The sequence below is a fragment of the Lagenorhynchus albirostris genome, chromosome 16, assembly GCF_949774975.1.
Source record: "Lagenorhynchus albirostris chromosome 16, mLagAlb1.1, whole genome shotgun sequence".
Lineage (NCBI taxonomy): Eukaryota > Metazoa > Chordata > Mammalia > Artiodactyla > Delphinidae > Lagenorhynchus > Lagenorhynchus albirostris.
In genome coordinates this window covers 21,015,516-21,030,688 of record NC_083110.1, presented here as the reverse complement: position 1 = coordinate 21,030,688, position 15,173 = coordinate 21,015,516, and the positions used below count along the sequence as shown (strand labels likewise).

The window sequence follows — 15,173 nt, the reverse complement described above, 5'->3', positions numbered from 1 at the left end:
GCTGATCTCCCTGTGCTATGCAGCAACTTCCCACTAGCCATCCATTTTACATTTGGGAGTGTATATATGTCAGTGGTACTCTCTCACTTTGTCCCAGCTTCCCCTTCCCCTCCGTGCCCTCAAGTCTGTTCTCTACATCTGCATCTTTATTCCTGCCCTGCCACTAGGTTCATCCATACTGCTATTTAAAATTCCATATACATGCATTAGCATTCAGTGTTTGTTTTTCTCTTTCTGACTTACTTCACTCTGTATGACAAATTCTAGGTCCATCCACCTCACTACAAAAACTCAATTTCGTTCCTTTTTATGGCTGAGTAATATTCCATTGTCTATATATGCCACATCCTCTTTATCCATTCATCTGTCAGTGGACATTTAGGTTGCTTCCATGTCCTGGCTGTTGTAAATAGTGCTGCAGTGAACACTGTGGTACATGACTCTTTGAATTCTGGTTTTCTCAGGGTATATGCCCAATAGTGGGATTGCTGGGTCGTATGGTAGTTCTATTTTTAGTTTTTTAAGGAACCTTCATACTGTTCTCCATAGTGGCTGTAGCAATTTACATTCCCACCAACAGTGCAAGAGGGTTCCCTTTTCTCCACACCCTCTCCAGCATTTATTGTTTGTAGATTTTTTGATGATGACCATTTCTGACCTGTGTGAGGTAGTACCTCATTATGGTTTTGATTTGCATTTCTCTCCTGATCAGTGATGTTGAGCATCTTTTCATGTATTTGCTGGCCATCTGTATATCTTCTTTGGAGAAATGTCTAGTTAGGTCTTCTGCCCATTTTTGGATTGGGTTGTTTGTTTTTTGTGATATTGAGCTGCATGAGCTGCTTGTATATTTTGGAGATTAATCCTTTGTCAGTTACTTTGTTTGCAAATATTTTCCCCCATTCTGAGGGTTGTCTTTTCGTCTTGTTTATGGTTTCCTTTGCTGTCTAAAAGCTTTTAAGTTTCATTAGGTCCCATTTGTTTATTTTTGTTTTTATTTCCCTTACTCTAGGAGGTGGGTCAAAAAGGATCTTCCTGTGATATATGTCACAGAGTGTTCTGCCTATGTTTTCCTCTAAGAGTTTGATAGTTTCTGGCCTTACATTTAGTTCTTTAATCCATTTTGAGTTTGTTTTTGCGTATGGTGTGTTCCAATTTCATTCTTTTACATGTATCTATCCGTTTTTACCAGCACCACTTATTGAAGAGGCTGTCCTTTCTCCATTGTACATTCTTCCCTCCTTTGTCAAAGATAAGGTAACCATATGTGCGTGGGTTTATCTCTGGGCTTTCTATCCTATTCCATTGATCTATATTTCTGTTTTTGTGCCAGTACCATACTGTCTTGATTACTGTAGCTTCATAGTATAGTCTGAAGTCAGGGAGCTTGATTCCTCCAGCTCCATTTTTCTTTCTCAAGATTGCTTTGGCTGTTCGGGGTCTTTTGTGTTTCCATACAAGTTGTAAAATTTTTTGTTCTAGTTCTGTGAAAAATGCCATTGGTAATTTGATAGGGATTGCATTGAACCTGTAGATTGCTTTGGGTGGTATAGTCATTTTCACAATATTGATTCTTCCAAGCTAGCAGAATGGTATATCTCTCCATCTGTTTATGTTATCTTTGTTTTCTTTCATCAGTGTTTTATAGTTTTCTGAGTACAGGTCTTTTGCCTCCTTAGGTAGGTTTATTCCTAGGTATTCTCTTATTGTTTTCTTAATTTCTCTTTCTGACCTTTCGTTGTTAACCATAAGATCATCTCAATAGATGCAGAAAAAGCTTCTGACAGAATTCAACACCCATTTATGATAAAAACTCTCCAGAAAGTGGGCATAGAGGGAACCTACCTCAACATAATAAAAACCATATATGACAAACCCACAGTAAACATCATTCTCAGTGGTGAAAAGCTGAAAGCATTTCCTCTAAGATCAGTAACAAGACAAGGATGTCCACTCTCACCACTATTATTCAATGTAGTATTGGAAGTCCTAGCCACAGCAATCAGAGAAGGAAAAGATATAAAAGGAATACAAATGGAAAAGAAGAAGTAAAACTGTCACTGTTTGCTGATGACATGATACTATACATAGAAAATCCTAAAGATGCCACCAGAAAACTACTAGAACTAATCAACGTATTTGGTAAGGTTGCAGGATACCTTCTTAAGAAGAGCTGTGTGCTCCCTCTGTCCCAGAGACACTGCTTATAGCCAGCAAAAATGGCCTGGTCCACAGCCTTTCAGACAAATTTGTTGTTTTAAAAGTTCTGTTCCCATCAGGCCTCCACGTTAAAGAGGAGATTTAATGTTTTAAACGACAACTGGATAAAAGAAACATTTGAAAAATAGCAAGCAGTGATTCTTTCTAATTAATTAGCATCTAGATACCTTCTTAGCTTTGTCATGATTTTTAAAATTCAGATATAATATCAGTTATTTTTTGAGAGCATTATATTGCCTTTATTGATGCATTTTGCATAATCATATTTAGAGGGCTAAGCCTATTCTGATAAAATATTTCTTGTGGAATTATCCTCACTATTTAGAGAGTCATTTTTTCCAAGACATAAAATGGTACCTAGATGTCCTGTAGGTGCAGATTTATCTTAGAGACTTAAAAAGCTCCCAGGGATTGGTTTGCATGCTCAAAGAGCTGACTTGAAACTAAGTCAGCTTGAAACTCTAGAAACTAAGATAAAACCATGATAAATTGCTTTTTTCTTTATTAATGTGTACTTCAACAAAGATAGAAGATGTAGTCTATAATCTTTGGGCTGGGGCTCTTTTCTGACTGTTGGGTTTTGCTTTTCAGGACCCCCCTGGGTCGTGCAAGAGCGTGGCTTCGATTAGCCCTCATGCAAAAAAAAATGGCTGACTACCTGCGTTGCTTAATTATTCAAAGGGATCTCTTGAGGTACTACCATTAAATCATGTTCATTTTCATTTTTTATTTCATTTATATCCTGTTTCCCAAAAATGGTTGAAGATACAGTATGAAAGGATATGTAAAATACATTACGATGGCATAAAATAAAAGGAGGAGCAAAATGAGATAGAGAAGCATAGTGGAGACATAACATGGATCAAGAACTAGCCTAAAAAATGAATACTGTAAGATTTTTATTGGCTGACAAGGTGGTAATTTATATGTCGTATTTCTAAGTTTTAATTTTTTCCTAAATTAGTTAATTCTATGAATAAAAATTTGTATTGGAATTTGGGGCTTTAATTCAGGAGGTTTCTCTTTAGATCTTGAATGTCCAAACTACTGCTTTGATTGTATTGTGGACGCTTTTTAAACTGTCAGTTTAAATTGAAGGCCAAATGTTTAAGACAGACTTTCAAAGCGAGGATATCAGTTCTCAAAGGGAGTGGGCCCATGGCAGCCCCTCTCTTCGCCCTTGTTCTCTTAGAGTGCCTCTGTGATATTTTGGAGAATCTGGTCTTTTTTTTTTTAATGTTTTCTTCTTTTAAATTTATTTTTATTTTTGGCTCCATCGGGTCTTCGTTGTGGAATGAAGGATCTTTTTTATTGCGGTGCTAAGGCTATTCATTGCAGCGTGCGGGCTTCTTTCTAGTTGTGGCGTGTGGGTTTTTTCTCTGTAGTTATGGCACGTGGGCTCTGTAGTTGTGGTGTGCAGGCTCCAGAGCGTGTGGGCTGTGTAGTTTGCAGCACGTGGGCTCTCTAGTTGAGGCACATGGGCTTAGTAGTTGTGGCTTGTGGGCTTAGTTGCCCCTCGGCACGTGGGATCTTAGTTCCCCAACCAGGGATCAAACCCTCATCCCCTGCACTGGAAGGTGGATTCTTTACCACTGGACCACCAGGGAAGTCCCTGGTCGTTTTTTATTTTACTTGTGACTCCAGTTGTACATCTTGGTTTTCCCATTTGTTAAATGAGAATGACCATGCTTTAAACGCCTTCAATTTCTCAACGATATTCTGAAGGTTAATTAAGGTGATTAAGTAATATACATGGGACTTCTTGAGGAAGGCATGAGACAGTGATAAATAGTTTTCTGAGTATTAGTTGTCAAGTCTTAGTTTTTAGGCTGTCCTATTTCTTTCACAAGTCTCTTGTTTGAACATTTTTTGGGATCTAGATATCCATAAATATCTTTAATGCTTATCTATTAAGAGCACTTGCAATAGATATACCAAATGCATTGACTAGAAAATGGACTTGAAATGTTTCTTATGTTCGTTTCCCCACATTAGTCTTTATCCTAAGCGTCTTAATAAGTCCTGGGATGAAAATTCAACTGTACTAAAAAGTATCGTAATCAGATCAGCAGCAGTCACTGTATCTTTCGAGAGTCACAAACATTCCAGGGCTCAATGCTGCTCCCTTTTTTTTTTTAAATCTCTGTTTGCTTCTCTTTTCTCTCTCTCAAAATTCCTTTTCCTCTTTTATCTCCTTCAGTCCGTTTCTTTTACGTTTTCTTTATAGACATTTAAATCTCAAAAATTTTAAGTTATTTGCATATAGAAAGGCTAATTTCAAGTTACCTAATTTATATTGGTTCCATTCTTGTAATAAGGTATTGAGATTTTAAAATTTAGTTTTCAAAATAAATTTGTAATGTAAGATTTTTATTATTTTAATTTTCACAGTGAATTCTATGAGTATCATGCACTAATGATGGAAGAAGAAGGAGCAGTAATTGTTGGGCTGCTGGTTGGCCTGAATGTGATAGACGCTAATCTGTGTGTAAAGGGAGAGGATTTAGACTCACAAGTAAGTGAGAATGACTAGTGCCAAATGCAGAGTGTTTTCAGTTTGTACTGTTCCTCTTTGATCCAGGTATTACTCTAAGTTGTAAACAGTGCTGTTAAACACTAGAAAAAAATTAGGGATGAAAGTCAGTTGTATGTTAAAGGTACTTCTAGAATTTCCACCCTCTAAATAAGAATAACTTTATTTACTTTAGGTTGGAGTGATTGATTTTTCCATGTATTTAAAGAACGAAGAAGATATTGGAAATAAAGAAAGGTATGATTTTCATAAGTTATTTCACATGTTGTATTTTATATGTAGCTCTTTACAAATCAGTATGAGGTCCATCTATTTGCAATGTGGTTTTTATTTCCTTTTTTTCTGTGTAGTTCCTGCTTTGTTTTGTTTTCACTTCCATTTACTAGGTTTACAAAGCAAAAATCACTTAGAAGGAGGTTTTAATCTGAAGTATGACTTTTGGTCATACCAGTAGTTCAGAGACCCATTTTCTTTTTTCTTTCTTTATTTTTTGGTTGTGCTGCACGGCTTATGGGATTTTAGTTCCCCGACCAGGGATCGAACCTGGGCCCTTGTTACTGAGAGCATGGAGTCCTAACCACTGGACTGCCAGGGAATTCCCCGGAGACCCATTTTAATGGTCAGCTCTGTTTCTGTGATAAAAAGAAATGAAAGCTTATTATTCATAAGCTTACAAATGCTGGTTTATTTTAAGACATAACGGTAATCATTTCACAATATTAAATGTATCATATTAACATGTTGTACACCTTAAATTTACACAATGTTATATGTCAAATATATTTCTTAAAAAAATAAATGGGACTTCCCTGGTGGCACAGTGGTTGAGAGTCCGCCTGCTGATGCAGGGGACACGGGTTCGTGCCCCGGTCCGGGAAGATCCCACATGCCGCGGAGCGGCTAGGCCCGTGAGCCATGCCGCTGAGCCTGTGCGTCCGGAGCCTGTGCTCCGCAGCGGGAGAGGCCACAACAGTGAGAGGCCCGCGTACCGCAAAAAAAATAAATAAATAAATTAAATAAATAAATGCAAAAGTATTTAAAAACATACTAATGGTATTGTTTAATATTAGCAAGTAATTTATTTAACAAAAGTTGTAGTTATTTAGTACACAGCTTGCTGCTATATGATTATAAAGATTCTTGAATTATATTTTAAAGGCAAGATAACGTTGTTTTACCATTATGGTTTAACACAATTTGAGATAATTTAGATCTTTTGTGGGGGTTTTTTTTTTTGGTCACCCAGTAAATACCTTTCCAGTTAGCACAAAGCTGCTTTTTCCCCTCCTCTAGGAATGTTCAAATTGCTGCCATATTAGACCAGAAGAATTATGTTGAAGAATTAAATAGACAACTGAAGTAAGTATTATGGACACATGGATACTTAGTACATTTTGGATGTTGTCTTAGGGTTTTTTTTTCCCCCTTCAGGTCATCTTAACCCTATTCCTTTTTTCTAAGCATCTTTGAAAAGGGGTTGAGGGGATAGAGAGTGAATGGAAATTGAGAATACAGAGAATTATTGGAAATAACTGATTTTCAGCAGAAAATGAGAGTCATATTTTTAAATAGAATCTTCAAAGACATTTAAAAACAGAATTTCAGACTTATTCCTCTACCCTTGAGAAAAAAAGGCTAGATAGGGTGAAAGTTTATATCATTTTGGTGGTTCAAAAATTCATTTTTCTGGGCTTCCCTGGTGGCGCAGTGGTTGAGAGTCCGCCTGCCGATGCAGGGGACACAGGTTCGTGCCCCGGTCTGGGAAGATCCCACATGCCGCGGAGCGGCTGGGCCTGTGAGCCATGGCCGCTGAGCCTGTGCGTCCGGAGCCTGTGCTCCGCAATGGGAGAGGCCACAACAGTGAGAGACCCACACACCGCAAAAAAAAAAAAAAAAAAAAAAAAAAAATTCATTTTTCCTACTTCAAAGGACTCACGTGTCAGTGTGACTGTCATCTTCCATGGTGGAAGTTTTCTCCTTCCAATGTCACCTGGTCATTGAAGCTGTTAGTGAATACTCTATCAGGGTAGAATTTCTGAGATCTTGTGTGTAAAATAGTGTAGTATAGTTCTGTCTAGTAGAAATATAATGTGAGTCACAAAGGTAATTTAAAATATCTAGTAACCACATTAAAAAAATAAAAAAGAAACATGAAATATGAGATATTTTATATATTTTGTTGTACTGTTTTCAAAATTCAATGTGCATTTTACACTTACAGCACATTTCAATTCAGAGAAGCCACATGTGGCTTATGGCTGCCATACCAGATAGCACAGGTATAGTGAATAATATTTACTACATTGTTAGAAACAGACTGTTCTCATTAACTAAGATGAATAATTCAAAAATGGCTCTCTCTGGGTGATATTATGAATAATTGTTAAATTTCTTTATACTTTTATGTATTTTCTGAGTTTCACTCAATAAACATGCATTACAATCTGAAAATACAGTTAAACATTTTCCCATTTTAGAAAAAGAAACTAATAAGTTGTAACTCTTGCTTTCTCTCTGAAGTTGGAGAGAGAAGAAAGATCTTATATCAGTGTCTTTTCTTTTTTCATCATGGAGTTTTAATAATTGATATAGGAAATATATGCATATATATATGTATTTTGTAATTTGTATTTCTGAGATTGTATATCTGAATGCAACCTTGTCCTGCTTATTTATTTACTTTTAAATTTTTACTCACTATTTGGGAATAGGTAATATATTCACATGGTTCGAACTTCAGAAGAAACATAAAATGAAAAATTTCCCTCTTCCCTGATCTCCAACCATCTGGTTTCCCTCTTTGGGAGTAATTAATACACTAGGTTCTTGTGTATGCCTCCAGAGATACATAGGGTAGCATACTTTTTACACTAGTCTGTACTTTACTATTCTTACTCAACTGTTTATCTTTAGAGTTTATTTCATTCAGTTCAGAAGAGCTTTCTCATTCCCTTTTCAATTATGTGTATTATTCACTTACAGCAATATTGGTACCTTACTTTTGTATATTTTATGTATTAATTTTTTTATTGTTTGTCTCTTTAGAAAGTAGTTCTTGTACATTTAGAATATTTCAAAAGTATAGAAAATAGAAAAAATAGAACTCACTTATTATCCTTCACTTAAAGAAAAAAACTGTTGAGGGTTTATTGTTTTTAAAAGTGCTTTTTGATTATTATCTTACTGATTCTCACATAAAAGTAGGGCACATATCATTGTCTGATTTTATAGATAAGGAAACTGAAGCTCAGAAAGGTTTTACAACTTTGAAGGTGACACAATTACAAAGTAGAAAAGCAGGGACTATAAACTTGGTCTTCCATCTCCTAGTCCTGTACTTATTACATATCACCACCAGGATACCCTTGTGCTGTTTGTGAAAAATTCAAGTTGTTTACCTAAGAATGATTGTATTTTAAAAATGATTTAATATGAGTAGAAAAACATTTTTCTTGTTTCATCAGTTAAACTAATATGCCATTACTTATTTCTGAGGCTAGTGTAAAATTTGTTGAATCTATTATAGATTTTACTGCAACGTATACAGCATATTTCATTTTATTAGAGAAAGTTTGAGATGGTAGAATCAAGCAGGCCTTGAAAAATGACTCAGTAAAATGTACAATAATGTCCAATCTTGATCGATTTAAGTAAAAATACACAGAACAAATTTGTTCATATACTGTAACCTGACTTTTGACTCTATCCTTGAAAGACGGGTGATTGCTTAGCTGCAGGCTGATTGGATACCTGATGCTGGGTGTCTCATATTCACATTTCCCAAACCATGGGTGAGTTTGGAGGTCTTTAAGTTATTATGAAAGTGGAGAGGGTGAACAGATGGAGCTTGTGTTGAAGACCACTATTTACAAGCTTCATTAAGCCACTTAATTATAAAGTGGACATTTAAAATTCATCCTAAATTTAAAATAATTTTGAATTTAGTTTTAACAATATTTAGTAATCTTTGTGTGGAATTTTAATTCCTAAATGTTATAAGTTAAATGTAAGAAGGACCCTAAGAAGACAGCAAAATATAATGAGCAGCACCAAATGGAATTTTAATGGAAAATTTTATTCTTTTGCTACAGATTTTATTGCTCTGTTAGTCAGATCAAGTTCTCCAACTTAATGAAATTTCCCAAAATCAAAAATTCAGACAGGGCAGTTGGTGCATGTCAGTCAACATGATGAGTCCAGGATAACATACTTTTTCTTGCCTTTGTGAGTTTGTGTGATTCTGAATGAGTTTTTTCTTTATTAATTTCAGCAGCACAGTCAGCAGTCTCCATTCAAGAGTTGACTCTTTAGAAAAGTCAAATACTAAGCTGATTGAAGAGGTATTGTCACCTAGCCATGGATAATTGCCTTTCATGGACCTAGTATTGGTGATCCTTTTCCATTTTAAGTATGAATGCATTAAGCGTGCACACACACAAAAACACATTTTCATCATTATGATGGAATACTTATACTGTAGTTGTAATTGATGATCATAAGTTCTAAAGAAACCATGTATTCTCCGGCAAATTCTTAGGTGAATCTGTGAATTGTTTGAGATACTCAGCTTCTAGAAATGAGCCCTAAAGATGAAATGCATACAACTCTTCTATAAATAAGCCATGAGTCTCATTTTTTAATCTGGATGACCTGTACCACCTATAGTTAGGAATTACCATTAAAATGATCCTGTCCCTCGTGTTCTCCTATTCAGATTACTTTTCCTTACAAGCATCAGTCCATGATCATGTACGCCCTTTCTCCACACTCCCATGTGTAAAACTCATCCCATGTGCTCTGGTTTCCTGCATTGTCGAAGTAGTTGTCTGGTGGTTGCAGAACCAGAAATTTACCCCAGCTCTCTTTTTTTAAAAAATTTTTTAAAAACTTCAAAAAAAATATTTTGGCCATGCCGCACAGCTTGTGGGATCTCAGTTCCCCAGCCAGGGATCGAACCCGGGCCACAGCCGTGACAGTGCCAAATCCTAACCTCTAGGCCACCAGGGAACTCCCTCAGATCTCTTTTTAATACTATTTATAAAGTTGCTTTTGAGATAAGTTGTGTTTTTTTTGTTTGTTTTGTTTTTTTTAATCTATCTAACCATAGAATTATTGCTTTCCGGACTTCCTTGGTGGCTCATTGGTTAAGAATCTGCCTGCCATGCAGGGGACACGGGGTCAAGCCCTGGTCCAGGAAAATCCCACATGCTGCAGAGCAACTAAGCCCGTGCGCCACAACTACTGAGCCTGTGCTCTAGAGCCCATGAGCCTAGAGCCCGTCCTCTGCATCAAGAGAAGCCACAGCAGTGAGAAGCCCGCGCACCGCAACAAAGAGTAGCCCCCACTCGCAACTAGAGAAAGCCCGCGCAGCAATGAAGACCCAATGCAGCCAAAAATAAATAATAAAAATAAAATAAATTAATTAATTAAAAAGAATTATTGCTTTCCATTTTCAGAATTATTTAGGCTAGAGGAAGAAATCTGTTATTAGTGCTATGAACCCTACTTTACATGTTAATTAAAATTCATATTTCTTTTAGAATTGGCCTAATTTTCCCAAACCAGGAAACACATGACTGTTTGCATGACTGCATTTTCATTTTGATAGTTGAGGACCATTTGATAGTTTGATAGATTGGGACCATTAGAGAGAGCTCCTCACTAGTTTGTGCCTCTTGACCATAATAGGCGCACTGTGAAGTTCGAGTTGCCTTTCTGACCAAGTGTTCAGAAATTTATTTGCAAGCCAACATTGGGAAGTAGTTCCTGCTTTCCTTTCCTAGGATCCCTCTTTTCATTCTAGGCTTCAGAGCCAAGTCACTTAGTCATTCATATTTAACTCTGAGGGTGAGAGCTGTCTCATATTTGTGATCGTCAGTCACTCAGCATGCCCAGATTTCACAAGGGTGTCCTGTTTGATTATCATGAATGTCTGTGTTACATTTTCAGTAATAGCGGAACTTCCCTTATAGATGTTTTTGCCTTTACACAAGTCTTTACAGTCTTACTGTTTACCATATAATTCTTCATAAGCTTACTCATGCACTTTGTATTCAGGACATATTATAAATCAGATAAGCAATATGTTTCTACTAACATACGATTTGACTCGTTAACAAAAGGAAATAGAAATAAGAGTATAATTCCTTTAATTGGTATCTTGGGATAATAGGAGCACATTTTTCTTACGAAAATTTCTGTAGATGTGAGAGATATTTTACAAGTTTTCGAACTTTATTTTCTATTGTTATAGTCATGAACATAACCTGTAAAGCAAGTATAAATACAGATGTTTAAAATCTTTTTTTCTTGCCCCTGTTTTATTTTTAGTTAGCAATAGCAAAGAATAATATCATTAAACTCCAAGAAGAAAATCATCAATTACGAAGTGAAAATAAATTGATTTTAATGAAAACACAGCAGCACCTAGAAGTAAGTATAGATTGATTTTGGGGACTTTTGCATAGACTGGATATATCTGTGCTGTATTAATAGTAGTGATTATAGAATTAAAAGTTTTATGTTTTCTTCCTAGGTTACCAAAGTAGATGTGGAAACTGAGCTTCAAACATATAAGCATTCTAGGCAGGGGCTAGATGAAATGTACAATGAAGCCAGAAGGCAGCTTCGAGATGAATCTCAGTTAAGACAAGTAGGTTACATTACAGTTACGTTAGAAAAAATGATAGTTTACCCTTAAGCACCACCTAAAATCTCTATCAGCCTTATCTTCCTTGGTGTAGGATAGCAATCTGATCCCCTTAGTCCCTTCAAATTCTTTAAAATCCCATTGTGTCAGTGTTTTTTAAACAGTGTTTTTAAACTATGTTACAGTCTGTGTTTGTGAAATGAGTATATTGTGACCAGCATTACAAAAAATAGAATGATGTATTCAGATATCAATATTCAAATAGTAAAGTCATATTTAAAATTAACTTATTTTTTAACCTTCCTAAATTATGAAATACTGACAGAAAAATACAAATATGTAGCTTGATGGATTATAACATAAATACCTGTGTAACCAACCCAGGTCAAGAAGAGAGTATTGCCAGCCTTTCCATCCCTTTTGCTCTTTGTCTTTAATGTTAGGATCCTTCTGATGTAAAATTCTTGAAGAGAAGAAATTAAAACTGTTTGTGAAATGGGATTTTTGATTTATCTTTGGCCTTTACTGATATGGACTACTTCATTTCTTTGTTTAAGGAAAATTAATACTGAGTTTATGAGGCATAAGAATACATAATTCTCTAGCCATTAAAATAGTGATAATTAATACAATGTGGAAAATGCTTTCATTTAACAAAACGTGCATTTGAAAATGTTTAGAATGTTCTTATAGGGCCTAGTTGATTCCCTATAGTGGGGCTTATAACTCAAAAGGAGTAGTCTGCATAATAAATAGTAACTGTTTTTTGTTGTCATTACTTGTTGTGTATCTGACTTTGACATCCTGAAGCAGTGTGTGAATTGAGGCTGTATTGAATTGCAGGATGTGGAGAATGAGCTCGCGGTACAAGTTAGTATGAAACATGAGATTGAACTTGCCATGAAGTTGTTGGAGAAAGATATCCATGAGAAACAAGATACTCTGATAGGCCTTCGACAACAACTAGAGGAAGTTAAAGCAATTAACATAGAGATGTATCAAAAGTTGCAGGTAAGGAATGTTCTTAAATTCTTGGAACTTCTTGTTATATAAATTGAAAATGAGGGACTTCCCTGGTGGTCTAGTGGTAAAGAATCCACCTTCCAATGCAGGGGATGCGGTTCCGTCCCTGGTCGGGGACTAGGTTCCCACATGCAGTGGGGCAGCTAAGCCCTCGCGCCACAAATACTGGACTTAACGCGCCTCAACTAGAGAGCCTGCGTGCCGCAAACTACAGAGCCCATGTGCCCTGGAGCCTGCGCATCACAACTAGAGAAGAGAAAACCTGTACCCCACAACTAGAGAGAAGCCCATGCGCTGCAACGAAAGATCCCGTGTGCCGCAACGAAAGATCCCGTGTGCCACAACTAAGACCTGATGCAGCCAAAAAATAAATAAATAAAAAATAAATTGAAAATGAATGTTTGTATGAAAGATTCGGTTTTTAAGAGATGAGCGTTTTTTGGTTTTTTTTGGCGGTACGCGGGCCTCCCACTGCTGTGGCCTCTCCCGTTGTGGAGCACAGGCTCTGGACGCGCAGGCTCAGCGGCCATGGCTCACGGGCCCAGCCGCTCCGTGGCATGTGGGATCCTCCCGGACCGGGGCACAAACCCGCGTCCCCCGCACCGGCAGGCGGACCCCCAACCACTGCGCCACCAGGGAAGCCCTATGAGCCCATTTTAATTGTGCCATGTCTGTAGTAAAAACCAGTGACTTCCTAAATGGAAGCTGAAGAAATGTAGCAATGTCAAAGAACAAACAAAAAAATTACCTGAGTTTGTTTCTTAATGCTGACAGATTAACAGATGAAGCTTAAATCTTTTGGGAAAATTCAGTCAAAATGTGCAAGACATTTTTGTAAACTTCTTTACACAGTATAGTCCTAAGAGATTTAATTTTGATTGAAATGCTTTACTGTAATTGTTACAAATTTTCTAATAAAGTGACATTGCTGTTAAGTAGACTTGTTGCCAAAAGCCCTTTACAATTTAATTTGAAAAAATAGCATATTTTACACGAGTTTATTCTGTCATCTTCTGAAAATATTGAAGGTTGAGGTTTTTTTTCCTTTATTACTTTTTTTTTTTTTTTTTTGACCTTGCTGCACAGCTTGTGGGAGCTTAGTTTCCCGACCAGGACTGAACCAGCACCCTTGGCAGTGAAAGCTCAGAGTCTTAACTACTGGACCGCCAGGGAATTCTCCCTTTATTACATTTTAAATGAAGACTAGTTGTAGTAGTACTGCTTTATATCTAGGAGTATTTTATTTTATTTTTAATTTATTTTTTATTGAAGTATAGTTGATTTACAATGTTGTGTTAATTTCTGCTGTATAGCAAAGTGACTCAGTTATACACACATATACATTCTTTTTTATATTTTTTTCATTATGGTTTATCCCAGGATATTGAACATAGTTCCCTGTGCTATACAGTAGGACCTTGTTGTTTATCCATTCTGTATGTTACATGTTGCATCTACTAACCCCAAACTCCCAGTCTATCCCTCCCCCACTCCCCCTCCCCCTCGGCAGCAACAGGTCTGTTCTCTGTATGTGAGTCTGTTTTTGTCTCGTAGATAGTTTCATTTGTGTCATATTTTATATGCCACATATAAGCGATATAATATGGTATTTCTCTTTCTCTTTCTGACTTACTTCACTTAGTATGATAATCTCTGGTTGCATCCATGTTGCTGCAAATGGCATTCTTTCTTTTTTATGGCTGAGTAGTATTCCATTGTATATATGTACCACATATTCCTTATCCATTCATCTGTTGATGGACATTTAGGTTGTTTCCATGTCTTGGCTATTGTGAATAGTGCTGCTATGAACATAGGGGTGCATCTAGGAGTATTTTAATCAACAAATAAACTCTGCTCATTTCAAAGTAACAATCCCATAGCAAAATGATATACAAAGCTTATAGATATTCAGGTTTAAAAATCAAAACCACTGTAGCTTTTATGTTTTTCTAAATAGGGTTCTGAAGCTGATTTGAAAGAAAAAAATGAAATAATTGCCCGACTAGAAGAAAAAACCAATAAAATTACTGCAGCCATGAGGCAGCTGGAACAAAGGTACAGCATTTCCAGTCTTAGTTTCTTTTTTCCTTTCTTTACCCCCCTTTTCTTTATTCAACTCTGACACCTGCCACAAAGACCATTAGGAAAATTTAGATTAGGAATTTTTTTTAAAGCCCAGCAGAATTTTGCCTTTTTTGTTTTGGTTGTTGCATGGAATCAAGTTGCTTTATATTAGCCTGATTCATTTGAACTTGCCATTTTGTAGATTTTTTAGAAAGGCCTAATATCGGCAGTTTCATTTGGTTCAATGTATTACATAAAACAAATACACAAACAAAAACCTTGAAAAAGTGAAAAACGAACAAAATCCATGGTGGAATTATCCCTGATTGATTTCCATGCATATTGATTGTCATATCCCTTGTCATTCACCATCCCTTTATGTGAAATCAAGCTTTCTGAGTTGGCAGTTTAGTTGTGTTTCTTTGAGCTAGGACCCTCAGCCTAACCCAGGAAATAATTTTGTTTAAATTGAATTGTTTTATATTGGCATTTTTCACTTTTATTGTTGGAAAGTGTAATGTATTTCCATTGACCTGTCATGTTGGTGTCAACATATGTCTTATCATTGCTTTCTTTGAATCTACTTATGAAAAACATAACTATTAATGCTTTATTGACATGAATATTCTTTTATTGACATCCTCTTTCTTCTTTTTTCTTTTTTGTTTTCTTTATCCCCAT

At 36.2% G+C, this 15,173-nt stretch overlaps 1 protein-coding gene across 3 annotated transcripts in view; it reads left to right on the top strand.

The window, feature by feature from the left end:
* RUFY2 (RUN and FYVE domain containing 2) overlaps positions 1 to 15,173 on the top strand; it is a 74,563-nt gene that overhangs the window by 7,929 nt on the left and 51,461 nt on the right. For all 3 annotated transcript variants that reach the window (XM_060126699.1, XM_060126698.1, XM_060126697.1), the window contains exons 4-12: positions 2,812 to 2,913; positions 4,612 to 4,735; positions 4,929 to 4,990; positions 6,047 to 6,112; positions 9,024 to 9,093; positions 11,084 to 11,185; positions 11,289 to 11,405; positions 12,246 to 12,413; positions 14,386 to 14,483. In XM_060126699.1, the coding sequence (XP_059982682.1) occupies positions 2,812 to 2,913; positions 4,612 to 4,735; positions 4,929 to 4,990; positions 6,047 to 6,112; positions 9,024 to 9,093; positions 11,084 to 11,185; positions 11,289 to 11,405; positions 12,246 to 12,413; positions 14,386 to 14,483 (909 nt within the window). The remainder of the gene's footprint in view (positions 1 to 2,811; positions 2,914 to 4,611; positions 4,736 to 4,928; positions 4,991 to 6,046; positions 6,113 to 9,023; positions 9,094 to 11,083; positions 11,186 to 11,288; positions 11,406 to 12,245; positions 12,414 to 14,385; positions 14,484 to 15,173) is intronic.